Source organism: Nomascus leucogenys, chromosome 3 (genome assembly GCF_006542625.1).
Source record: "Nomascus leucogenys isolate Asia chromosome 3, Asia_NLE_v1, whole genome shotgun sequence".
NCBI classification, from domain to species: Eukaryota; Metazoa; Chordata; class Mammalia; order Primates; family Hylobatidae; genus Nomascus; species Nomascus leucogenys.
Window position 1 is genome coordinate 33,852,538 of NC_044383.1, and position 26,122 is coordinate 33,878,659.

General features: G+C 44.3%; 1 protein-coding gene across 1 annotated transcript in view; it reads right to left on the reverse strand.

The window, feature by feature from the left end:
* The window catches only part of ABCC2 (ATP binding cassette subfamily C member 2), a 59,215-nt gene that overhangs the window by 23,904 nt on the left and 9,189 nt on the right, over nt 1-26,122 (reverse strand). The window contains exons 3-17 of the mRNA XM_030802429.1: nt 25,209-25,334; nt 23,879-24,013; nt 23,565-23,672; nt 23,096-23,151; nt 20,465-20,699; nt 18,436-18,599; nt 17,242-17,419; nt 12,826-13,080; nt 11,652-11,717; nt 9,580-9,717; nt 8,871-9,017; nt 6,889-6,973; nt 5,485-5,551; nt 3,945-4,071; nt 334-510 (exon numbers count right to left, since the gene is read on the reverse strand). Of these exons, the coding sequence (XP_030658289.1) occupies nt 334-510; nt 3,945-4,071; nt 5,485-5,551; nt 6,889-6,973; nt 8,871-9,017; nt 9,580-9,717; nt 11,652-11,717; nt 12,826-13,080; nt 17,242-17,419; nt 18,436-18,599; nt 20,465-20,699; nt 23,096-23,151; nt 23,565-23,672; nt 23,879-24,013; nt 25,209-25,334 (2,064 nt within the window). The remainder of the gene's footprint in view (nt 1-333; nt 511-3,944; nt 4,072-5,484; nt 5,552-6,888; nt 6,974-8,870; nt 9,018-9,579; nt 9,718-11,651; nt 11,718-12,825; nt 13,081-17,241; nt 17,420-18,435; nt 18,600-20,464; nt 20,700-23,095; nt 23,152-23,564; nt 23,673-23,878; nt 24,014-25,208; nt 25,335-26,122) is intronic.

Sequence of the window (26,122 nt, forward strand, 5' to 3'; positions counted from 1 at the left end):
GGACACCTAGGCTGTGGTCCCACTTCTGCCCCACCACCTGTGAGATCAACCTTGGGCCAGTCACTATTAACTTCTCATGGCCTTTGCCTCATCATCTTTGATTTAAATTACATAATTCCTGTATCTCCTTCCAAGCAGAAAGTTTAAAATTCTGAGTTATTTACATGGAATATTGTGGCCACTTAGTACAAACACATGATTTCTGGTGTTTATTCCAAATACGACTACCTAAATTGATCAACCAGATTACCCCCGTGTATTTCTTCACCACCGTCCTCACTTTTTCTCTTCAATATGCCTTCACCCTTGAAGATCCCTTGTTATCCTAAGTACCTTCTCTCCAATCTCAGCCAAATCTCCTCCAGGCAGCATCTCCAAGTCTGGGAGGAGAGCACAGGCCTCCAGTACTTGTTGGTACCTCTTTTCATTAAACTCTGCTCCAAAAAGGATGTTGTCCTTTATGGTGCCATTCTGAATCCAGGACTGCTGTGGGACATAGGCAGTGGTGCCCTAGATGAAAAAGGATCAGATCATGTTACAGCTGCACCTCCAGAAACGCAGGGTTGAAGGACGGGGTGGCTGGTGAGGGGAAGAAACAAATGGAGCTTAAATGTGAATAACTGCATCAGGATGACTGAGGATCTGATATTTATTCACGTGCTTATAGTTATTCCACTCTCAGGACTCAATATCCTCTTCACCATTGAAAGCCCCACCCCCTTTCGTTGCACTACGGTTTTCCAGCCATGATCCTGAAAATTAGATGATAAATGTGTGTGTTGCTTCTACAAGAGGGTTTTAGTCAAACCCAATTGAGTTTACTAGGACCAACAAAGGGCTAACGCTGACAAGGGAATGGTATAGATCAGCAGTCCCCAACCTTTTTGGCACCAGGGACTGGTTTTGTGGAAGACAATTTTTCCATGGATAGGGTGGTAGTGGGAGATGGTTTCGGGATGAAACTGTTCCACCTCAGATCATCAGGCAGTAGACGCAACCTAGATCCCTGGCATGTGCAGTTCATAATAGGGTTCGTGGTCCTATGAGAATCTAATGCTGCTGCTGATCTGACAGGAGATGGAGCTCAGGTGATAATTCTCACTCACCGCTCACCTTCTCCTGTGTAGCCCAGTTCCCAACAGGCCATAGAACACTACCAGTCTGAGGCCCAGGGGGTTGAGGACCCCTGTATAGATGACATCTTAGGAAGCAAGATTCTATCCAAAGAGAGATGGAAGCTGGGGGTGGTGGCTCACGCTTGTAATCCCAGCCCTTTGGGAGGCTGAAGTGGGCGGATCACCTGAGATCGGGAGTGACCAACCTGGCCAACATGGCCAAACCCCATCTCTGCTAAAAACACAAAAAGTAGCTGGGCGTGGTGGCACGAGTCTGTAATCCCAGCTACTCGGGAGGCTGAGGCAGGAGAATCGCTTGAACCCAGGAGGCAGAGGCTGCAGTGAGCTGAGATCGGGACACTGCACTCCAGCCTGGGAGACAGAGTGAGGCTCCATCTCAAACAAATAAACAAACAAAAAACAGAGATGGAGGCCAGGCGCGGTGGCTCACACCTGTAATTCCAGCACTTTGGGAGGCTGAGGCAGGTGGATCACGAGGTCAGGAGTTCAAGACCAGCCTGGCCAAGATGGCGAAACCCTGTCTCTACTAAAAATACAAAAATTAGCCAGGCATGGTGGCACGTGCCTGTAATCCCAGCTACTTGGGAGGCTGAGGCAGAGAATTGCTTGAACCCAGGAGGTGGAGGTTGCAGTGAGCCGACATCGTGCCACTGCACTCCAGCCTGGGTGACAGACTGAGACTTGGTCTCAAAAAAAAAAAAAACCCAACCAGAAATGGAGACCAACAAAGGCCAGTGTTTGAGGAAGAACCCAGTTATGAGTTAGCAACAAAAAGGTTCCCAAAAGGAGTTAGAAGACAGACTTAAATCTGTAGTCTGCTCTGCTACAGTGCATGTTCTTAAAATTGCAGATTAGTTCATTAGTGGTTACTAAATCAGGAAATGATGTCAGTATATTGTAGAAGAACAGCTGGTTCTTACATTTCTTTTCCAAGCAGGTCAATATAAATCAATTGGAGAAAGCATTCTCATACTTAAAAAGAAACCCTTAGCAATATATGAAGATCTTAAGAAAAAAAGCTGAAAATCTATAGATATGCCTCTCTTTGGTACAAGTAGTGGTAACAATTCAAAAATAACTATAATTTTCCCTAAATTTAGCTCTCTGGAAAAGTTCAGAGTACTGATGAAGATGCCATGAAAACATTTTCCTCTGTGTTAAAAAAAAAAATCATAATTAGCCAGGCCCACTGGCTTACCCATATAATCCCAGCACTTTGGGAGACTGAGGCAGATGGATCACTTGAGGCCAGGAGTTTGAGACCAGCCTGGCCAACATGGCGAAACCCCGCCTCTACTAAAAGTACAAAAATTAGCCAGGCATCATCAATGATAGACTGGATAAAGAAAATGTGGTACATATATACCATGGAATACTATGCAGCCATAAAAAGGAATGAGATCATGTCCTTTGTAGGGACATGGATGAAGCTAGAAGCATCATCCTCAGCAAACTAACACAGGAACAGAAAACCAAACACTGCATGTTCTCGCTCATAAGTGGGAGTTGAACAGTGAGAACACATGGATACAGGGAAGGGAACAACACACACCAGGGCCTGTTGGGGAGTGAGGGGCGAGGGGAGGGAACCTAGATGACAGGTCAATAGGTGCAGCAAACCACCACGGCACACGTATACCCATGTAACAAACCTACACGTTCTGCAAATGTTTCCTGGAACTTAAAGCAAAAAAAAAAAAAAAAAAAAAGTTAGTGGGGCATGGTGGCACACACCTGTAATCCCAGCTATTTGGGAGGCTGAGGCAGGAGAACTGCTCGAACCCAGGAGGTGGAGGTTGCAGTGAGCTGAGATTGTGCTATTGCACTCCAGCCTGAGTGACAGAGCGAGACTCTCTCTCTCTCTCTCTCTCTCTCTCTATATATATATATATATATAAAATTGATGAAGAAGACAACACCCTACACCAGATTTTTATTTTGGTAGCAAATGCCATCAAAGATTTAGCTCCCAAAGGAGGAAGAGAGAGGTCCAAGAGTAATTGTAATGTTGGGTGCAAATGCCAGTGTTGATTTTACAATGCTACTGTTTTTATTGCCCTTGATGTTATTGTTATGGTTGGTATTCTTTTTGTTGGTAGTTTGGTTACAAAGTTATATAAGTTTTTAGTGATCTATTACAATTATTTTCCCCTAGGTCCTGTTATTTTTACTGTACAGTTTTGCAGGATGTGTGATTTTTCAGAAACAAATACATAGCTAAAGCAGAAATGCCTATATGTTTTGTTTTTTTTTTTGAGACAGAGTCTCTCTCTGTCACTCATGCTGGAGTGCAGTGGCATGATCTTGGCTCACTGCAGCCCTCCTGGGCTCAAGTGATTCTCATGCCTCAGCCTCCCAAGTAGCTGGGATTATAGGCACATGCCACCATGCCCGGCTAATTTTGTATTTTTAGTAGAGACAGGGTTTCACCATGTTGACCAGGTTAGTCTCGAACTCCTGACCTCAGGTGATCTGCCTGCCTCGGCCTCTGAAAGTGCTGGGATTACAGGCATGAGCCACCGTGCCTGGCCAGAAATGCCTATATTTTGAAGGAAGACATCTCTAATCAGCAGTTTTCACACTGTAGTATGCATATGAGAATCACCTTTAGAGCTCATTAAAAATGCAGATTCCCAAGTCTTACCCTCAGCAACTGATTATATAAAGCTGAAATGGGACAGAGAATCACAGTCTGATGTCTCCAAGGCCTCATCTACTAGCCCTCAGTGCCTTCTCCCCAGTGAGGCAAAAGCACGAAGCTGCTGACATTCGGGAGTCAGAGGCTTTTGCATTGACGTTCCCTCTCACCTTGATGGTGATGTGCCCATGGACATTTTCCATTTCTCCCAGCATGGCTGATATCAAGGAGGATTTCCCAGAGCCGACAGGGCCCATCACAGCCACAAGTTGGCCTGGCATAATGTCCAGGTTCACACTGAAAGAGAGGAATGTCTTTGAAGGAGATAGCAGGGGCTGGGTATTGGAGAGTAGTTCAAGTCACTTCTCTGAGTTTCCATGAAGTCTGGTATTAGGAGATTTCCCCTCAAGACTGGAAAATTTGCCTTGGATATACAAGACCCCAAAGTGCTTCTTTAATACTTTTCCTTTTTCTTTTCTTAGCTCTAAAAGGCTAGAGAATGAGCCCTAATGAGCCCTAATTTATCCAACTCATCTATAAGCTGTTTGTGTCAAATGTGCATTTCCAATGATAAAATTCACCTAGAACTAACATGGTTACCCATTGAACAAGACCCTAGTGGGGGCCTGGAGACCTGGCTCGGTTCAAGTCCCAACCCTGACACTGCTGGGCTATGTTATCTTGGAAGGTCACTTCCTTTGGACTAAGGACCCCTCCTTTCTTACTAATGGGATTGGACTAGATTAACATTTCCCAAATTTAGCTACTAAATGTGTAACCTGGAACATTTGCTGAAAGTAGATTCCCTGGCCCTTCTCCTGAATATTTGACTGTATCTGGCTGAGTAGGGGCCCGCAATGGGATAGGTTCCCGGAAACTCTGTGTGCTAACCCTGTTATTTGAGTTTTAGAACATTAGGAACATTAGGAACTTGTTCAGTCTTTCTGAATCTGCCCATTGAGGTGAATTTCTTCCAGACCTATAACAGTGAAGTGGAAGCCCTGCCCAGTTTCCTCTCTGGAAAGGGAACCTGCTGGGTTAGGAGGGCTCAGAGCAGGTGCTCCTGCCCCAACTCATCGTGCGGCTAGCTCTGGAGTCCATGTTAAAGGCTATAGGAACAAGATAGAGGAGTGGGAAGTCAGGAGTATAGTAAGGAGACAGTAAGATGTGCTCAGTTGTGAAGAAAGAAAGGTATGGCCTATTCAGCCTCCTGGTGTACTCTGTGTGCTGTGCTCAGTGGATGAACTGGGTGTGCTATTACACATGGTGCTTAAGAGACACACTATGTGCAGAAGATACACACTAAGAAGCCAGATTCCAATGCTCCTGGTTGCTGTTCTTGAATGAATGAACTTATACTGAATTCAGGTTCTTGTGTTTGTCTTCTACCATACCCAGAGATGCCGGTCACCTGCCAACGCTGCACTACCTCCATCCACAATCTGCACACACAAATGTCCTCATGGGATCACAGCTGGATATTCATGGTCCCATAGTAGGAAAGCAGGGTGGCAAATGCAGTTATCAGGGGAAAGGGCTGAGAACCTTTGCTTTTAGCTCATCTCTCCAGGGGTTTATCCTGCACTAGTATCTAACTGAAGACATGCACATAGCTCATTTCCCCAAGTATTCTATTACATGGAATTTTCTGAGAATAGGCCAGGCAGCGAGAATGCTAAAGAACGTTAGGATGGAAAGAAGGCAACTCACTCGCGGATTGTGGCTTCCGAATCATGTTCCCAGGTAAAGGAGGCCTCAGAAAACTGCACGGCTTTGTCTGTTGAGAAAAAGCCCTCTTTTAGTCCAGTGTAGGTCCCCATGTGACTGTCTGCCTTCACGTGTCTCTCTCCGCTTTCTCCATCAGCTCCCAGGATTGTTTCTGCTAAGTGCTGGCTTCTACGCTAACAGGAGGCAAATGAAATCTCCTAGAATGAGACCATGAGACCAGAAGTGGCCTGCATATGAAGTCCTTTTTTTTTTTTTTTTTTTTTTTTTGAGTCATGGTCTCACTTTGTCACCCAGGCTGGAGTGCAGTGGTGCAATCTTGGCTGACTGCCGCCTTGACTTTCCGGGCTCAAGAGATTCTCCTATCTCAGCCTCCAGGTAGCTGGGACTACAGGAATCCACCACCATGCCCCACTAATTTTTGTGTTTTTAGTACAGACAGGGTTTCGCCATGTCACCCAGGCTAGTCTTGAACTCTTGGAACTCAAGCAATCTGACCATCTCAGCCTCCCAAAGGGACGGGATTATAGGTATGAGCCACTGCGTCCAGCCTAAAGTCCCTTTTTTTTTTTTTTTTTTTTTTGAGATGGAGTTTCACTCTTGTTGCCCAGGCTGGAGTGCAATGGCGCAATCTCAGCTCACCGCAACCTCTGCCTCCCAGGTTCAAGTGATTCTCCTGCCTCAGCCTCCCGAGTAGCTGGGATTACAGGCATGCACCACCATACTCAGCTAATTTTGTATTTCTAGTAGAGACGGGGTTTCTCCATGTTGGTCTGGCTTGTCTCGAACTCCTGACCTCAGGTGATCCACCCACCTCGGCCTCCCAAAGTGCTGGGATTACAGGTGTGAGCCACTGCACCCTGCTAAAGTCCTTTTTGATTCAGAACTCCCAAGCCTACTGGTAGCCCAGATTCCTGACCTATGGATACTCTGGGTATACTCTCAGGCCCTCTGTTGCCCAGTCCCCTTGTATGAATTCCACCTCCATATCTAAATCCTCCCCACTATGGATTCCAGTCCTATGCCCAGTCTGGCCATGGCTGGCCCCCAATCTTTAAACCTTCAGAATCTGAGTATTCTTTCACTCTAGGCTACCTTCCCAATCCCACACACTTGGCTCTATCCTGACTTCTGCTTTCTGGATCTTTTGCAGGATTCCCTGCTTATCCTTGGAAGAGCTGCCCCAGCTTTACTTAGCAATCTAGTTGAGCAATCTGCTCTAAGTGTAAACATAATTCAAATAAGAACAGTATGTATCTTATGCAAGCATAGGCTCAAGACAAATCTCCACGCTCTCTCTCAGTTTGCTGCTACTAAGCTCTTGTATTATCAAAATTCTGGCACCAGCACTGCGAATAAGTTTGGGAAGCAACTTCCAAATTTATTTACCAAAATTGCAGTCATGTCGAATGGCAGATGTGTCCAAGTCATCCCCTCCCAAGTACTTCTCTAGCCGCTTTGTGGAAACACTGGCCTAGAGAAGGACACAAAGGATCTCAAGAATTAAAGTCAGTAACAAGCACAAGCAGAGAGATTTTGACTTTGTCATTAGCCAATTATTTTCTATTTGCCACAGCTGGCATCTCCTAATCTCCACCGAACTCAGCCCTGGAAGCTATCCCACCATAGACAGACGGAAGTGGATGCTCTATTTCAGTTCTTGAGCAAACTCATGGAGTTCAACTCTTCTGCTGTCTCTCTCCAGTCTTTGGCCCTAATTCCAGAAACTACCTCCTGCCTTGTAAGACAAAAACTTAACTTCTGTCCGGTTCCGGTAACTAGGCCCCTGGCTTTCTCTTATTTAACTGAGTCTATGCCCTGATGCCCATCCAGCATCCTAACTAAGCCACTCCTGGGAGCCTCTAAAGAGGAAATGGCTGTGGCATCAGGGGGACCCTGCACACTTCCACATAGGCCAGATAGCCAAAGCTTAAATTGCAGGTGAGGTAAGTGTTGGCAGAATACCCTGCAGTCCCTGGAACTTGAGAACTCGGGAAGATTTTGAGGCACTTCTACAAGGATGCTTCTCACCTACTTCCCTCTCTTCCAAGGAGGCTGTCATGAGACGGTTTTTCATTGCCACCCAGGCTCTGATGAAGTCTTAGGCTTTCTGCCTGTTCCCTCCTTAGGGTACAGAAGCAGGCTACAGAACCACTTAACTGCTGCATGGATCAGCTCCTCAAAAACAGACTACCCCACTGCTCACATTGCATGGCCATCTGACCCTTTTGTTTTGTTTCGTTTTGTTTTGTTTTGAGATGGAGTCTCACTCTGTCGCCCAGGCTGGAGTGCAAGGGTGCAATCTTGGCTCACTGCAACCTCCACCTCCCAGGTTCAAGTGATTCTCGTGCCTCAGCCTCTCGAGTAGCTGGGACTACAGGTGCGTGGCTAATTTTTGTTTTTTTTTTTTTAGTAGAGATGGGGTTTCACCATGTTGGCCAGGCTGGTCTCAAACTCCTGACCTCAGGTGATCTGCCTGCCTCTGCCTTCCAAAGTGTTGGGATTACAGGTGTGAGCCCAGCCACCCTCTGACCCTTTTTGATTCAGTGTTATCCTGAGGACCAGGAATGCAGGGAGCTGATACCTTTGCTGATCTTGCTGTTGCTATTTATGCAATAAATTGTATCCAAAAAGATCCTGTTGCTTCTTCACCTGCCAAATCTGCCAGCTTTTCTTTACACCCTCCGGGACAGGGAGACCTTCTCTTCCCCATGGTCTGAGCTCTCTGAAGCCAGCCACTTCGGGGATAAATGCAAGTCACCACACTCCTGTCATTCAGGCCTTCTCATCAGTCTGCTGCCTGTCCGGTGACCTTCCTCTGCAGATCTGGTACTTGTCGCATATCGGTGACTATGCTCAGTTTTCAGAACCCAGGTATTCCCTCTGGTCCATCCAAGGTTTCCTGAACTCCAGTCTCATTTTCTGATAGCTTGAGGGTCTCAATTTGCATTTGGTTTGACCAACACATGGGTTTATGCAAAGGGAGGGTCTCTCTTCTCCCTTTAGGCCATATTTGCCTAATGATATCTCAACACCTCAAGAGCCTTGGAAAAATATGAGAGAAATTGGGCTGGGAAATGTTCCCAGTACTAGGACTAAACATAATAATCTCATGAAATGCTTTCACAAGATTGTCTCCCTGTGAGGTAGATGAGATTGGTATGATTATCCTCATTTTATAGTTAGATAAACTGGGGCTCAGAAAACTCATGATTTTAGTAAGGTCAAACCATTGGTCTCCAGAGACCAAACAGATCTCTCTCTTGAAAGTTTACCAGCAAAAGTTAGACATGGGATGTGATATCCTGTCATTCTGGACTTCAAGGCTTTTAACCAGAGATAGGCAGTTAGCAGTGAGAGTGCCGACCTACCTGGAGCATGGAGGAGATCATCATGGGAAGCATGCTCAGGGGAAAGCGCAGGATATTGAAGAGGGTAATGGAGGTGAAGGCCTTTTGTGCATCCAAAATATTGTTGCTATCCACCAGGACATAAACAGAAAATGTGACCACAGATACCTGGAAAGGGCAAGGTCATGAGCAATTTATTCCTAAAAGGGACCAAGCAGCATTGTGCTAAGTTTCAGGAACACCGTATATCAGAGTTGAAGACGCCTTAAAGATCATCCAGCCTCCCCATGTTACAGATGAGAAAACTGAGCCCAGGAGAGGAGGAAATATCTTCCCCAAGGTCACAAAGTCAATTAATGGATTACTAGGACCAGAGCTCAGGTCTCCTGGATCCTATATCAGTGTTCCTTCCACTATAGACCTACACCACCTCCCAAAGAAGACAAGAAAGCCTCCTAAGCCAATCCTTCCTGATACCACATTCTTGCTGTGCATCCTGAAAAATTGTTCTGGGCTGCCAGACCACCGTACAGTACACAAAGGTGAAACTAGAGCTGGGGGTATGGTACAAAGGAGGAAAAGCAGCATGGGGCGGTGAGAGGGACAAGTCCCCTGGATCTTGCAGTCAGGCCTAGCGGTGCCAGCTAGTCTATCGAAAGTGAACTTCCTCTTCAGGAAGCTGATGCAGGTCCAGGTGAATACCCAGCCCATGGATCCCTCTGCTACTCACCAGGACTGGAGTTAACTGGAAGACGAATATTACTACACACTGTAGTTGAGTAAAGGCCAGCAGGTTCTTGAGCTCTTTCTTCCGGAGGTTTTGGACTTGGTCTCTGAATGAAGGTTCCCAGGCAAAATATTTCAGGATCTAATAAGTTGAAGAAAAAAATACAGCTCACATGATTGCCCCTGAAAGGGCACCAGGTGTACCTGATCCACCCGTGTTTTAAGATATAGTCCCCAAAATGTGGGGAATAGAAATCCAGATTATAAAGTATGATTACAGAAAGGTAGCTTGTATTTGTTGACAACCTACTATGTACAAAGCATTTTAAATACATTATCTCACTTTATAACAACCTTAGTATGACTAACTGTTCCAGTTTGCCTGGGACTAAAGGGCTGCCCAGGACACAGGCCTTCCAGTGTTAAGACTTAAAAAGTTCTGGGCAAATTGAGGTGAGTTAGTCACCTTACATTTGTAGAGTTATTATCTTCATTTAAACTGTAAGGAAACAAGTTGAGAGAGGCAAGGGAACCTTGCCAAACTTTTGGCAAGTTAAGCTACCCAGTGGTAGAGCTGAGATTCAAAACCAGCTCTCTCTTTTAGTTTTGCCACATTCATAGAAGGACATATCAGAGCTCTGTGTGGAGAATTAATAAGGAGTTAAAAGGGGGCTCTGTTTCATTTTTAAAAAGTTTAGGATAATGTTAAGATGCATTAATTCAAAACAATATTTAGTTAAAAGAACTTACTGGTCACCTCTGGAGGATGAAATGCATTATCATGAAAGCTGGTAAATAGAGGGAAAGAAGCAAGCATTTATTCTGTCTATCCCATACAAACTTCATTTTAGGGTAACCAACAAGTTGATGAAAGATAATTCTTCTTCATAAAATTCCAGCTAATCAATGTCAAGGGAATAACAGAATTTAAAAATTTCACTCTTTTGCAATTCCTAATGAAATAACAGACCTAGGCAATGATCATAAAATTCTTACAATAGTGTTTTTCACCTTGGTGGCATATTAGAATCATCTAGGCAACTTAAAAAATATACATGTCTGGGCCTCACTCCCAGAGTCCAATTTAAATGGTTTGAAGTAGGCCCCCAGCCTCAGTGGGTTTTACAAACTTCAAATTTCTCAGGTGATTCTAATGTACTGCCAGCATCACAAACCACTGCTCTAGTGAAAGATTAGCAGGAAACCTTGTAAGGGATGGATCAGGCTGACACCGCCTGGGCCCACTCAAGTCACCATCGCTGCAGTTTGGAAGCACACAGCACCACTTGAAAGCAACCTTGTACTCCCACTCCCAAATCAAATCTAAATAAATCAAACTTTTAGATCTATCAATTTACAGGAAATACAGGAAATAGGACAAATAACCTAGTTTTTTTGGAATGACCAAGACACACACACACACAGAGACAGACAGAGAGAGAGAGAGGGAGAGAGAGAGAGACTGTTGTAGATTAAAATCACTATCAATTAAATACCATGCATGGACATTTTTTGAGTCCTTATTCAATCTAACCAACAGCAAAACAAACAAAAGGCACATATGAGGCAACTTGGGAACTTTGATGGTATCAAAGAATATTAATTTTTTTTGTAGGTATGATAATGGTATTGTGGCTATATTTTAAAAGTAAGTCCTTCTTTTAGAGATACATACACAGTATTTATGAATGAAATGACAAGATCTCTGAGATTTGCTTTAAAATAATCCAGCAAGGGTGAGGGGTGTGGGTTTATAGATGAAACTACTTAGGTCATGCTGATAATTCCTGGAGCTAGGTGAAAAGTTCGTAGGGGTTCATGATAGTCTTTACTTTTCTATATGTTTAAAAACTTCTACAGTAAAGTGTCAAAACAAAACAAGCTATTTAGGGTGAACAAATAGAAATCGGGGTTCAACGGAGGACCTGAGAGGGACAGGAGGACATGAAACAAAAGTCATGCGACACAACTGGCCCAGAAGCAGGAATCCATCACCTCTACCAGGGTTTGCAAAGGCCAAGAGAGCCGCTGCTTCTGTCCTTACCCACAGAGAGCCACCTACGCTCAGATTCTCACCTTGATTCCACTAAGAATCTCATTCATGATCTTTAAACGTTTGTCTTTATTCTTCATATTTTTGACCTGCCAGGAAAAAAGCAAAAGAAAAACAATATACACTTCCATGAGACAGGGCTCAGGTTTGCTGCAGACATCAGGCTTCTCTGCTACTTTGTGGCTGTCGCTTAGTAAGAACTTGAGGTGCCCAGTGATGGGATTCACCTCCCTCCACTCTCCTCTTTGCCCACTCTGCTCCTGTCACACCCATCTTCTTTCTGATCCTTGCTTGTGCCAAGCTTGTTTCTGCTCCATAGCCCTTGCCTGACGGTACCCACCTCCCAGGCTGTTCTTCCCCTGCCCTTCCCAAGGCTTTCTCCTTTACAGTCAGGCTTCTGTCATTCAGAATTCAACTTAAATGTTCACTCCCCAACAGGCCTTCCCTGAACTCATTGAAAATAACCACCCACTCACTCACTATCTCATCACCCTGTTGAATTCTCCGTATAATACTTATCATGATCTGGTATTTTTCTTCTTTGTGTATTGCCTGTCTCTCTACCACCCCACCAGGTAGAATGTAAGATCCATGAGAACAGGTGCCCTAACTCACTGCTGTGTTCTCAGAGAAGTAAGATATGCAAGAAATATTTTCAAAACAATTATTTGTAACTTGAATGCAAAACAAATGAGTGAATAAATCATATACACTGTCAAGTCCACCCACCCAACCTGTGACTTCTGGCAGGACTGAGGACACTGTCTGCACGGAGCCCTCCCACCTGGTGGTAGCGGGGTGATTGCCAAGGCTCAGGCTGAAATTTGGATCACTCATGCGACTGCTCTCTGTGGTTGGTTTAGATTGCTATAATGGAGAAGCAGGGCCCCAAATCCCTGTTCTTAGGGCAGCCCAGCAGAGCAAGATGGAAGAATTATGTGCAGCATCTCTGGGGCAGCACTTCCTTCCCCAGTCAGGCTCTTCCCTCTAACATGAATGCAGAGGAGTTTATATAAACCCTAAGAGTCGTCAGAAGATGAAAAGGGAACTCAGAGACAGCTAAGTACACTTGAGATGGTAGAAAGTCTTCCACCAGCTTTGCCTCGCCCAAACTCCCATTAAGAATTAGAGTAGAGTAAGAAAAAGGGTTTACACTTTAAAGAAAGCTTATATTCTTCTGGGTGACTTTTTCTTTACCTGAATGGTCTTACTCTTGGTGGACAGGATCGCATTAATTGGGATTACAAGCACCATCACCCCAACACCTGCTAAGACTGAGGGTCCCAACTCTCTCCATAGGAAGAAGATAGATAAGACAATCTGTAGAACACTTGACCACAGCATGTGCATGAAGTTGGTCACATCCATGAGCTTCTGGGCATCCACAGACATCAGGTTCACTGTTTCTCCAACGGTGTACTCCTTCCTAGCCAAGTTGGATAGGGTCAATGCCTAAAGATAAAGATTGAAATTGGGACCCATGGACAAAGCCAAGGATACTAGGGAGTCGAAGAGGAAGCTCAGGAAGTGAGATTACAATGGAAGGATGTGCTCCATATGGACACAGCTTCTCCAAGGCACTGTGACTTCTTGCCTCCAAATCTTACACATGGTGTTCTCTCATTCTTGACCACTCTTTCCTCTTATCCCCACCTTCCTCCAACTCTACCCATCCACACACTTCTTTGCCCAGAAAACTCCTATTTATCCTTTGGTGTCAGCTGAGATGTAACTTCTTGTAAGAAAACCACCCTGACTACCAAGTTGGGGTTAGATACTCATCCTGTGTACTCTCATAATATCCTGAGCTTATCTTTGTCATTACATTCATCACAATGAACCATAATTACTTTGTTTTTTTCTGTTTCTCCACTAGATGTAAACTCTGTGAGGATGAGGGCAACACCTGTCTATTTCACTACTATATTATGTGGCTCATAGTAGAGAATCAAATACCGAAGGATGGAAGAAAAGGAGGGATGGATGGATGGAAGGAGACAGGGAGGAAGGGAAGGAGGAAAGGGAGAAGGGAAGGAGGGAACGAGCATGTATTGATTTTGACCTCAGAGGCTTTTGATGTGGCACTGTTATTTGGAGCCATACTCTTATGAAGAGGTTGCAATCATTCCCAAGAAGGACAGAGAATTTAGAATGAAGAGGAAAACTTCAGACTTCATACTTTGAAGTAAAATAACTTTTGTAGGCTGGGTGCGGTGGCTCATGCCTGTAATCCTAACACTTTGGGAGGATGAGGCAGGCAGATCACCTGAGGTCAGGAGTTCAAGACCAGCCTGGTTAATATGGCGAAACCCCATCTCTACTTAAAATACAAAAATTAGATGGGCATGGTGGCGGATGCCTATAATCCCAGCTGCTCGGGAGGCTAAGGCAGGAGAACTGCTGGAACCTGGAAGGCGGGGGCTGCAGTGAGCCGAGATCGTGCCACTGCACTCCAGCCTGGGCTACAGAGCGAGACTCCATCTTGAAAAATAAATAAATAAAATCAAACAAAATAAAAGACTTTGGTATTGTCAGGATTTTTCAGGCACTATCTAGATGCCTGATCTTGTAATACGGGCTTCCTGTTCTCATGTTAGAGAGGTCAGGAGGCTGATACCCACAGGTCTGTCACTTACAATAATGCCTTGCACAAATGTACCACAGCACTGAAACCAACTTGCACTATGCCACCAAGGCACCATCTGGAGTAGGCTGCATCTTTCTAGAAGAAGGAGAGCCACATTGTAATTCCCACAAAGATAGTGTACGGGCTACAAGTGGCCCATACTACTTCCATCTCCTCCTAGAAGCATTACTGTCATCTTAATCCACCAATACATTCTTTGGAACATATCGGGATTCTTGGCTGTACAGTAAAAAGAAGAAAGTTTTCTAAAATGTTAGACCACCAAGGTTCTAGAGGAATCAGCCCACTGCTATGCCTTCCCTTTGGTATGGAAGAGGGGGAAAAAAAAAACAAAACAACTAACAACATTTACTTGCCCTTCAAGGTAATCACTATACATTTCTATTTTCAATAAATGTAGTCCCAGTAGCCCTTGTGTGGGGACAACTCCTGGCTATGTGATTGCAGGCACTGAAATTATCCAAGCCTGATTTTTCTTTGTAAAATAGGTATAATGTACTTATTTCACAGGGCAATAGCCCTGTGAATTGATAGTGAACGTAAAAAATGTTTCATAAGTAGTGAAGCATTGTCTAAACATATAAATTAGTAATTTTCTTCCACTCTTCTAATAGCGATATTTATTTGAATAAAAGTATCATTGAGGGTTCTATTTTATAAATCTCTTTATTGATTGTAACAGTTGCAAAACCTGGAATATTAAGAATCAAAATAGTGTGAATGAATAATCACAATTATGAAAAAATCGTAGAAGTGTACTTTACTAGCAATGGCTGAGACAGGCTGGTTAGTGACCTTATAACCTGTAAACCAGCAGAAACTCAGTATCTCCAGAAGGAATAAGAAGATTTTAAAAATCAACTGGAGGAAGGCAAATTCCAGTGGGGGGGTATCTGGGAGTTCAAAGGACTTGACCAGACTTCTGATCTCAAGACACTTGGGTTATCTGCCACTGTCTCTCAACGAACCAACATCTACTCAGGGAAGACAAAGACACAGTGGTGTTTCTAGAGAGGAAAGCAAAGGAGAAAAGTAGGAACTGTAATAGAGAAGTTACTATGATGGAACTTTCCAGTGTTGGAAAAAAAAGGAAGAAAGTCAACTAGTGTTCCAACTTATAAAAAGATTGGAACCTATCTCCTCCTGGATGAATTTTCTCAGCAAGCCTGTAGTCACTGATCATAACTACCGTATTTTCATTTCTTTTTTTAAATTTTATTATTATTATACTTTAAGTTCTAGGGTACATGTGCACAATGTGCAGGTCTGTTACATATGTATACATGTGCCATGTTGGTTTGCTGCACCCATTAACTCATCATTTAGCATTAGGTATATCTCCTAATGCTATCCCTCCCGCCTCCCCCCACCCCACAACAGTCCCCAGTGTGTGATGTTCCCCTTCCTGTGCCCATGTGTTTTCATTGTTCAATTCCCACCTATGAGTGAGAACATGCGATGTTTGGTTTTTTGTCCTTGCGATAGTTTGCTGAGAATGATGGTTTCCAGTTTCATCCATGTCCCTACAAAGGACATGAACTCATCATTTTTTATGGCTGCATAGTATTCCATGGTGTATATGTGCCACATTTTCTTAATCCAGTCTATCGTTGTTGGACATTTGGGTTGGTTCCAAGTCTTTGCTATTGTGAATAGTGCCACAATAAACATACGTGTGCATGTGTCTTTATAGCAGCATGATTTATAATCCTTTGGGTATATACCCAGTAACAGGATGGCTGAGTCAAATGGTATTTCTAGTTCTAGATCCCTGAGGAATCGCCACACTGACTTCCACAATGGTTGAACTAGTTTACAGTCCCACCAACAGTGTAAAAGTTCCTATTTCTCCACATCCTCTCCAGCACCTGCTGTTTCCTGACTTTTTAATGATTGAAGTATTTTCATTTCTTAAGGAACAAAATGGGACTTCATCTTGGTATGGAGGACGTGAGGAACATACAGTTTCCTTGAGAAAGTTAACCCTTAAAAACAATGTATGGGCCAGATGCGGTGGCTCATGCCTATAATCCCAGCACTTTGGGAGGCCGAGGTGGGCGGATCATGAGGTCAGGAGATCGAGACCATCCTGGCTAACACGGTGAAACCCCATCTCTACTAAAAATACAAAAAATTAGCTGGGTGTGGTGGCACGCGCCTGTAGTCTCAGCTGCTTGGGAGGCTGAGGCAGGAGAATCGCTTGAACCCAGGAGGTGGAGGTTGCAGTGAGCCGAGATTGCACCACTGCACTCCAGACTTGGCGATAGAGCGACACTCCGTCTCAAACAAAACAAAACAAAACAACAACAACAAGAGCAACAATGTATCTGAGGGAAGATGAGAAAAATCATCTTAAGGAAATGAAAAAGCTTTCAGGTCTGCAGAATTCAGTAGTCAGCACGAATGTATTTACAAATCAAAAAAAGAAGTCAGACAGAGGAGGGTTGGGTTAGTGCTAAAGGTTAGAAAAAGAAGTTGCTAGGTGAAATCTGGTCTGGGGAAATGGAGCTCTGGTAAGATTGCAACTTGAGATGGATACACCAGGTCTCTGAGCTGGGTTTCATTAAGTATTTGGGTTAAATGTTGGTGGTTTTAAGAGTTTGACCCTTCACCAGCTTCTTTTCTGACCTTATATTCCTTTCCAAGGCATTTCACCTTGTCAAGAGAGGCAGGAAGAGATGGATGGGTAGCCAAGCCTTCAGGGCTGCAGGGTGGATCCTGAGCACCAGAACAGCTTGCAAGCTTCTCCCTGGGAAGTATTTTTCCCTCCCGGCCTCTCCACCCGTTGTCTGTGAACACACTTCTCATAATCTAATTTCAAAAGATACATCTAAAGGAGGCTGTATGGCCAGTCAAAATTAAGTGTTGAGATGAGTTATTTCCATCACATTTTTCTCAACCTTGGAATTAATGCTCATATTTACTTAGGGGATTTTCTTTGGCGATACCTGCCATATTCTGCTTACCTTCTTATATACAGAAGCCATGATAGCTGTCCGTACTTTTACACCCAGCTTGAAGCACAGTTGGAAATAACACTGAAGGCAGAAAGACTGAATGAGAGCCGCAGCGAATAAGAGGATTGCACAGAAATATCCAATCCACAAATATGTGTCACGGTCACTTGCAAAGGAGATCAGCAATCTGCCAGAGAAAAGCCAAGTTAGTTATACCCATAAGGCCTCCAAGGACGCCTCTCTCCTCATGCACAGCCAGCTAGACTACGCTACCTTTATACTGTAGGTAACAAAAGTGACCAGAATTGTCCAAAGACTTTGAAAGACCTAATCTCTACAGTTTTACCAGTGTCCTTTCTGTTTTGTTTTGTTTTTGATACAGAGTCTCACTCTGTTGCCCAGGCTGGAGTGCAGTGGCAGGATCATAGTTCATTAAGCCTCGAACTCCTGGGCTTAGGCGATCTTCCCACCTCACCCTCCTGAATAGCTGGGTCTACAGGCATATGCCATCGCATCCGGCTAATTATTTTCTTTTGTAGAGACAGGGTCTCGTTATGTTGACCAGCCTGGTTTCTAACTCCTGGCCTCAAACGATCTTCCTGCCTCAATCTCCCAAACTGCTGAGATTACAGTCATGAGCCACCATGCCTAGCCTGGCGTTCTTGCTTTTACTTGGAGATGAGCAGCAAGAGCTTAGGGTCGATAACCCATGGCTGTGAGAATGGATAATGACAGAAATGCTCCACCTAGCTGCCACTGCAATGCTTTGGCCCTGTCTTTCCCTGCAGGTGGTTCACTCCATAGATCATGGCAGATTGTGAAGTCTTGTCAAGATTAACCTGAACCTCCCGTGGAAGGCTGTGATGGAGAGATGAAGTCAGTTACTCTCCAGAGGTATGCTACCTACCACTTGGACCTGGCTCAGCCCTTAGCAGTTTAACAAGAAAGAGCCCCTAACAATTACCCGGCCCTCTGTGAGGAGACAGACATGGAAAAGAGAGAGGCTAAAGTACATATAATCATACATCTTGAAAACTGCCTGCGGTCTTCATGAACACAATGCTGTAAGGTTAAGGTAGAAGAAAATTATGAGCATTTTTAAAAAATGGGAATTTAAGAAAAGCTCCTGCTTGCATACACAGGGGCAAAAAGGAGGGTGGCAGAGGAGGCCCTGAAAGGACCATCTGAGGCCTGGGGACTCACTTCAGCAGCTGAGGACTCACAAACGTGAAGATGTCATTCACTAGCTTCAGTAGGAACGATTTCAGGAGCACCATGTAGAAAGTTTTGAACAGGGCCTTGATCAACCAGGATTTTGGAGCATCTTTTTTGGTCCCAGACTTCTTTTTTTTCTTTTTAACATCTTCCTAGGTACAAAACCAAACGACAGTGTCCACAGAGTTATGTCTGTTCCTGGCCTGAGCAGCTCCAGGGTGGTCAGCCTGGGAGCCCCGTGGCCTTCTCTGTACAGGTTTTGATCGTCTCTCCCTGGCTTAGTTGCTTCTGCCCTTCTAGCTGCCTTCACCGTTCCACGGTCCTGCTCCTAACTGATACTTGTAATCTATTTTAGATTAGAAAACCAGGCAACTAAGCTGGTAAGAGTCCCATGTAAAAACAGAGACCCATCTGCGCGGGCGCCTGAGAGGCAGTCCTGAGAGTGAAGGGCCTGGGCTTGATGCTGAGAGGCCCTTTCTGTTCTTTTCATGCTTGTTCTTTTCATGGTTGCTGTGAGATGTTATGGGTTGAATTGTATCCCCACCCCTAAAAGCTATGTTGAAGCCCTAAGCCCCAATACCTTAAAATGTGCCCTTATTTGGAAATAGGGTCTTTGCAGATGTAACCAAATTAAGATGAGGTAACTGGGGCCCTAATGCGGTATGACTGTATCTGTACAAGAAGAGAAGAGACAGACACAGGGAGAAGATGGTCGTGTGATGGTCGAGGCAGAGGTCAGAGTGATGCATCCAGAAGTTAAGGAATGCCAAGGATTGCTGGCAAACACTAGAAGGTGGAAGAGAGGATTCTACCCTCCAGGTTTCAGCGGGAGCGAGTCTGATATCTTGACTTCAGCCTTCTGGCCTCCTAAGCTGGGGACAGTACATTTCTGTTTTAAGCTATCCAGTTGTGGTACTCTATCATGGCAGCCCTAGGAAACTAATACATGGGGCATTACGATTCAGTCACCAGCCTCTTTGTCCATGCTTTGGCCTCCTCATTACATCCTCCTGAGTCTCATCTTGCCCCAAATTCCAGCCTCTCAGCCTACCAGTGATACTGTCTCACAATGTCTTTCACCGAGGTCCCATCTGATGGGTCTCCCTTGCCGGGACAACTGCCCTGGCCTCCCTTCCACCTTCCACTTTTGCCCCCAATTATCCATCCTCTGGGGAGCTGCCCAAGTAAGCTTTTCACAACACGAATCCAATCTCATTACTCCTCTGCTCAAAACCTTCCGCTTCAGACAAAGTCCAGATTCCTTACTGTGGCCCACAGGGGGTCCACATAGCTTAATCCCCGTCCACTTCCTTGAGCCCATCTCACCCCATGTGCACCCTTTCCTGGATCTTCTTGCCATTCCCTGAGCAAGCCAAACGTGTTCCCCTCTCAGCCTCGCATGCCTGCTCCTTCTGACTGGAACACACTTCCCTCTGACTGTCCCTCAGAGGGCCTGATTTCATCATTTGAGTGTCTGTTCAGATGTCATCTCCTCTGAGAAGCTTCCCCGTTACCCTGTCTCAAGTCGCACTTCACTCCAAATACACTATTGTTTTATTTTCTTAATAGCTATTATTACTTTCAAAGAGTAACCTATGTGTGAGCTTACTATATATTTTCTAGCTCTCAAAAGATGAGCACTCTTTTAGTGCCCAGAATGGTCACTGACACACAGTTGTGCACAATAAATATTTTCAAGTGAATGAATCAACAAATTGGCTGCTTATGCTAATTTGTAACAAGGTGCAAAATCTAGAAATGCTAAGATATTATTTTTTTCAAAACCACGTTTCATTATGGAAAATTTCAAAAGTACCCCAAAGGAAAGAGAATAGTACATTACACCCCATGTATCCATCACTAAGGTAGTATCAGTATTGTAAATACCATTAATAATACGAAGTGCACTGAGAAGTATGAAGTGCTATAAAAATGTAAGGACAGAATCGCCATGATGCTGATGTACTCTTGCCTGAAACATGCAGCGTGCTCACATAGACACTCAAGGGAAAGTTACCAGGACAAGGACATCTTGGCTTTGACTCTGATTCTTGTTCAAGCCAGGCAGCCTGGCTCCAGAGTTCTGCTGGGAGCTCTTCTGCTGCCGTCTCTGGAGTGCCCGCCTGGCTTTCTGCAGCTCTCTCTTCATGTGCGTTTCAAATTTGCTCACTAATGTCTTGGTTTTCATCTCTTCATCAACTTCCCAGACATCTTCGAGTGTCAGAGGATGCTTGTAGCCTTTCAGAATGATGCTGGAACAAGAGCGAACCACAGGCTGAGACGCCCGAGGCTGGGTCAGAGGCTATCTCCACCACTTCTATCAGAACCTCCCTCCAGGTTCTGGGATAGAGGGACAGAAGAATGGGACTATCCCCATCTCCTGGCCCTCTGAACTTGACAGAAGAGTGGGGAGAGCAGCAAAAGGAATGGGTGGGGGCAAAAGAATGTGTTAGAAGACAAGAGAAGGGGAAGAGAGCTAAAAGAGCATCACCTTACCCTGCTCTTGCTCCTTCCTCCTCAAACACTGGCTGCCTCTCTGCCACTCTGGCATCTCCTTGGGGGCCTCCTTGATGCCCTCAAGAAATAAAGCAGCCCCTGTGGCATCTTTGTTTTTTTTGTGTGTGTGGTTTTGTTGTTATTGTTTGTTTTTTGTGTTTTTTTTTTGAGACAGAGTCTCACTCTGTTGCCCAGGCTGGAGTGCAGTAGCGCAATCTTGGCTCACTGCAACCTCCGTCTTCTGGCTTCACAGTGATTCTCCTGCCTAAGCTTCCCAAGTAGCTGGGATTACAGGTGTGCACCACTGCACATGGCTTCTTCTTTTTTTTTTTTGTTTCTGTTGAGACAGAGTTTTGATCTTGTCGCTAGGCTGGAGTGCAGTGGCGCAATCTCAGCTTACTGCAAGATCTGCCTCCCAGGTTCAAGCGATTCTCCTGCCTTAGCCTCCCAAGTAGCTGGAATTACAGGCACAGGCCACCACGCCTGGCTAATTTTGTATTTTTAGTAGAGACAGGGTTTCACCATGTTGGCCAGGCTGGTCTCAAACTCCTGACCTCAGGTGATCCACCTGCCTCTGCCTCCCAAAGTGCTGAGATTACAGGCGTGAACCACTGCACCAGGGCCCCAGCTAATTTTTGTGTTTTTAGTAGAGACGGGGTTTCACCACGTTAGCCAGGCTGTTCTCCAGCTCCTGACCTCAAGTGATCCGCATATCTCAGCCTCCCAAGGTGCTGGGATTACAGGTGTGAGCCACTATGTCCAGCCACTGTGCCATCTCTCTTGATCAGGGCTCTTGGCCAGGAGTTTGAGAATATGGATGGAAAATAACTTGTATATATGTTTAGAGACATGGTCTTTCTCTGCCCAGGATGGAGTGCAGTGACACAACCATAGCTGACTGCAGCCTCAGACTTCTGGCCTCAAGTGATTTGCCTGTCTTGGCTTCCCAAAGTGCTAGGATTACAGTTGTAAACCACCACACCTGGCCTAAATTATATTGTTATTTGTAATAGCATCTAACTGAAATCTAGCATTTAGAAATCCCTTCCTTCCTATGGAATTTTGCTCTTGTCGCCCAGACTGGAGTGCAATGGTGCAATCTTGGCTCACAGCAACCTCTGCCTCCCAGGTTCCAGCAGTTCTTCTGTTTCAGCCTCCCGAGGAACTGGGATTACAGGCATGTGCCACCATGCCAGGCTAATTTTTGTATTTTTAGTGGAGACAGGGTTTCACCATGTTGGCCAGGCTGGTTTCAAACTTCTGACCTCAGGTGATCCACCTGCCTCAGCCTCTCAAAGTGCTGGGATTACAGGCATGAGCCATCATGCCAGGCTGAGAAATCCCATGTGTTCTCATAGCTCACTTATGCTCAACACTACTTTAAAATTATGGTCATTATTAGACTCATCACTAGATCTTGTTATTTAATGCATTAATAAAGAAGTACACGTATTACTAAATCACACATTTGTTTTTTAAATATTTTGGTAACTGTATTTCAGTATATTTGGTTTTCTTTAGAATCCAATCTTTCATTTTATTTTATGCATTTAAAACACTTCTTGAGAAGGGATTCATAGACTTCACCAGCCTGCCAAGTGGGTCCCTGCAACTATAAAGGCCAAGGGTGCCTGCTCCAGATCCTCTGGTAGCCCAGGCCAGCTATTTCACCCCTTACCCTCCACACCTGCCTCCAAATTTTGCCTTTCCTGCCCTACTGCCTCCTTCCTCTTCTCCTGTGGGACCCGCAGGCTACCGAAAACAAATCCCCCTCCATCTTCTCCTCAGCATCCCAATCTACCCAATGGAGGGCTTGGATTAAGTTGGTCTGTAAATTTTAACACTCTCTGACTCTAAGTAGAAGAGAAATGGAGGTTGCAGGAGGCATTTTTAAAAAATTAATCTTTTGGCTGGGCGTGGTGGCTCACACCTGTAATCCCAGCTACTCGGGAGGCTGAGGCAGGATAATTGCTTGAACCCAGGAGGTGGAGGTTGCAGTGAGCCAAGATTGCACCATTGCACTCCAGCCTGGGTGACAAGAGTGAAACTCCATCTCAAAAAAATAATAATAATAAAATAAAAAATCTTTCTGACACTTTCAGAGGAGTGAGAGAATAAGGGTACAGACAACCCATACTCCAGGCTTTCCTACCTGTCATACCAGCTGTAGGTAATGCTACTCAGAAATGAAGCTGTGGATGATGGATTCTGAAAGACACAAAAAAATCGAAAAGTAAACCAATTGGAGACAGGAACTGCATGGGACTCTAAAATCAGAAACTGATTTTTTAATGATATAATGTTGTGCTAGAAACTAGATATGATGTTAAAGTCAGCTTATCAACATGTGTTTATTTGGAGACCCTAAGCCACTAGTAGAAGGATAATCAGATTTTCTGGCATAGATATATGAATGAATTAACTATGCTGACAATGGGTAGGTGAAAGTAAGTCAGTATTTTAATACTCTCATCACTATCTGTTTCCTTGTCATAAAATTGTCTGTACTACCTTATTCTGGGCTTGTGGGGCCTCCGTGAGACCCAGACATCTTAAAGTTATATTCGTTAAGATATCATCCAATTAAGTAATATATGAGACGGGCATATTTAGAATCTCACATTTGATGACCCATTATTTTCTGAAAATGCTGAAAAGATCAGGATCAGGATCTGGAATCCGTAGGAGATGAAGAACAGGCAGGAGTAGGCTAGATTAGAATTGTCACCCTATGAAGAAAAAAACAAAGAGAAAAAATGAGCCTTTTGTCCAAATGAAGTCTACATGGCCCATATATATCAATGCTTGTGATTAAAGCCCATGATCAAATCCCTCTAATACAATTCAATCCTGGAGCTCAACTTGATGCCACTTACTCTGGGTTAGAGGTTGCCCCGTGGTACCTCCTCGTGTCATCCACTCTTTTTTTCCTTACCTGTAAGAGTGTCCGGATCAGAGTCTGAAATTGGAAAGTGCCACAGAGTATTGAGAGAATCCAGAATAGGGACAGGAACCAGGAGTTTTTCTGTACACACCATTGTCTGCTGTATTGGATCAGCAAAACCAGGAGCTGGAGAGAAATTCACATGACGTTCTGAAGAATACTGCCACTAACCGAGGACTGAGGGGAGAAGGATGTCAGAGAACATGGGAAGAAAGGAGGGCTGAGGGAGGAGACTGTCGTGACTAATGTGGCCAGGTAGAGAGCACACAGATGCCAGGTTGAACATGTCCCCCCCATGCCATCCAGCTTTTTCTTTTAGTGCCTCATCTCCATGGACCACACTTGAGTGGGATGCTAGCCAAGAATGTAGAAGGTCACTGTCTGCATTTTAGTGGAGTTACTTTGAAAGCTAGAAAAACCTTTCCAAGACCCACGAAAATTAATTTCAGACATTGCAGTAGTAAGGGTGGAAGGCAGGTTCTAATTAATTAGGTGCAAGGTGTCTGTAGCTTGATTTTCTAATATAAGATTAAGCAATTAATTTTTTAAAAAAATCTTGCCTTGTATCATCTCACTTTAGATATAATAAATTACATGTTGATTTCCTCGACCTAGTGCTGTGCTCCTAAAACAGCATTCTGGTGGGGAAAGATCCATGATTTATAACATTTGCCCAGGGAGGATTGTGCCGAGTGCATGGTCTAAAGGAGCCACTGCTACTGAGGCCTAGCTGACATTGCTCTGCCTGAACGTAGGTTTGTGATTGCCAGACACTCTGATTTTTCAATAAAGTTTGAAAGTTCAAATAATTATGTGTCATTAGTTGCCACTGAATTGATGGCAACTAATTCAATTGTCATTGAAACACTGTCTAGGCCCCACCCCCCAAAAAATTGCCTGCAAGAGACACATTAGTTTTTTGATATCAAGTTTATATAAACTCTAAGCTCACTGATCCATTGTTTAGAGTCATCAATCAATTTAAAAATAATATTTACAGCATTTAAAATATTCTTTTACATCAAGAAAGTTAGCTCTCTTCTGTGACCCTTAGATGGCAAGATATGTGGACGTAAGACATACATCTTAGTCATGAAAGCTAATACTTAACCTAGGGAGAAGGCTCTATACATTAACGCTCAAATGAAGATGAAAAGCTAAAATTTGTTTCACCCCATTCCAACCAAACTTTGCCTCACTATGGATCCCGTGAAAAAGACAGATGACCTTGGAATTAATTTCATCCCCAAAGAGTACATTTCAGCTAGATGCCTATGGGTAATGAAAAGGTAAACAGGGCAGAAGTGGTGATAGGTCTTACCCACGTGCCTAGGTAGAGGCTTGGATTGGTATATCGAACAGCAGGGACTGTGGCTTGTCCAGAGTCTTCTGTGAGTACAAGCGCCAGCTCTATGGCTGCTAGAATAAGAAGAAAACCAACGAATACCTGAGAAGGGAAAAAGACCACTCTTAGGAGGATATCATTCTTTATAAGGCTCTTAGAACAGAATGGTTTCCAGTGATGGATAAGAAAAATGGTATGCAGCGATTCAGATAGCACAATAAATATTTCTGGAAAGAATGGATACATACAGTTCAAGTGATAGAATAATGTTCAAAGTATGCCATGATCATTGTTTTTGAGGAATGCTGAGTGTGAAGTTTTAAAATACGTCCGCAGATTTTTTTGATATTCCTCTCTTCAAAGAGCAGAGCTTAATTCCCCCTCCCTTGAGTGTGGGCTGGGGACTTAGGGATGTACTTCTGGTGAATAGAAAATGGCAGAAGTGACAGTGTGTGACTTCCAAGGCTAGGGCATAAAAAGCAATGTGGATTCTTTCTCCTTGTTCTCTGTCTCCAATTGCTCATTCTGGAGAAAGCTACCAGTCCAGTCACGAGGACACTCCAATAGCTCTTTGCAGAAGTCCACTTGGTAAGGAACTGAGACCTTCTGCCAACAGCCAGTGAGAAACTGAGGCTTCCTGCCACCAGCCATGTGACAGTCATCTTAGAAGCAGATCTTTTAGCCCCACTCAAGCCTTCACATGCCAGTAGCCCCAGATAGCACATATTAACTTCAACCTCCTGAGAGACCTTGAAGCAGAACCTGGGTAAGCTGCTCCCAAATTCTTGATCCATAGAAACTGTTAAGATTTAAAGAATTCTTTTTTAGCTGCTAAGTTTTGGGGTATTTTGTTATAGAGCAACAGAAAGCCCTAGGTTTAAAAGGCACTA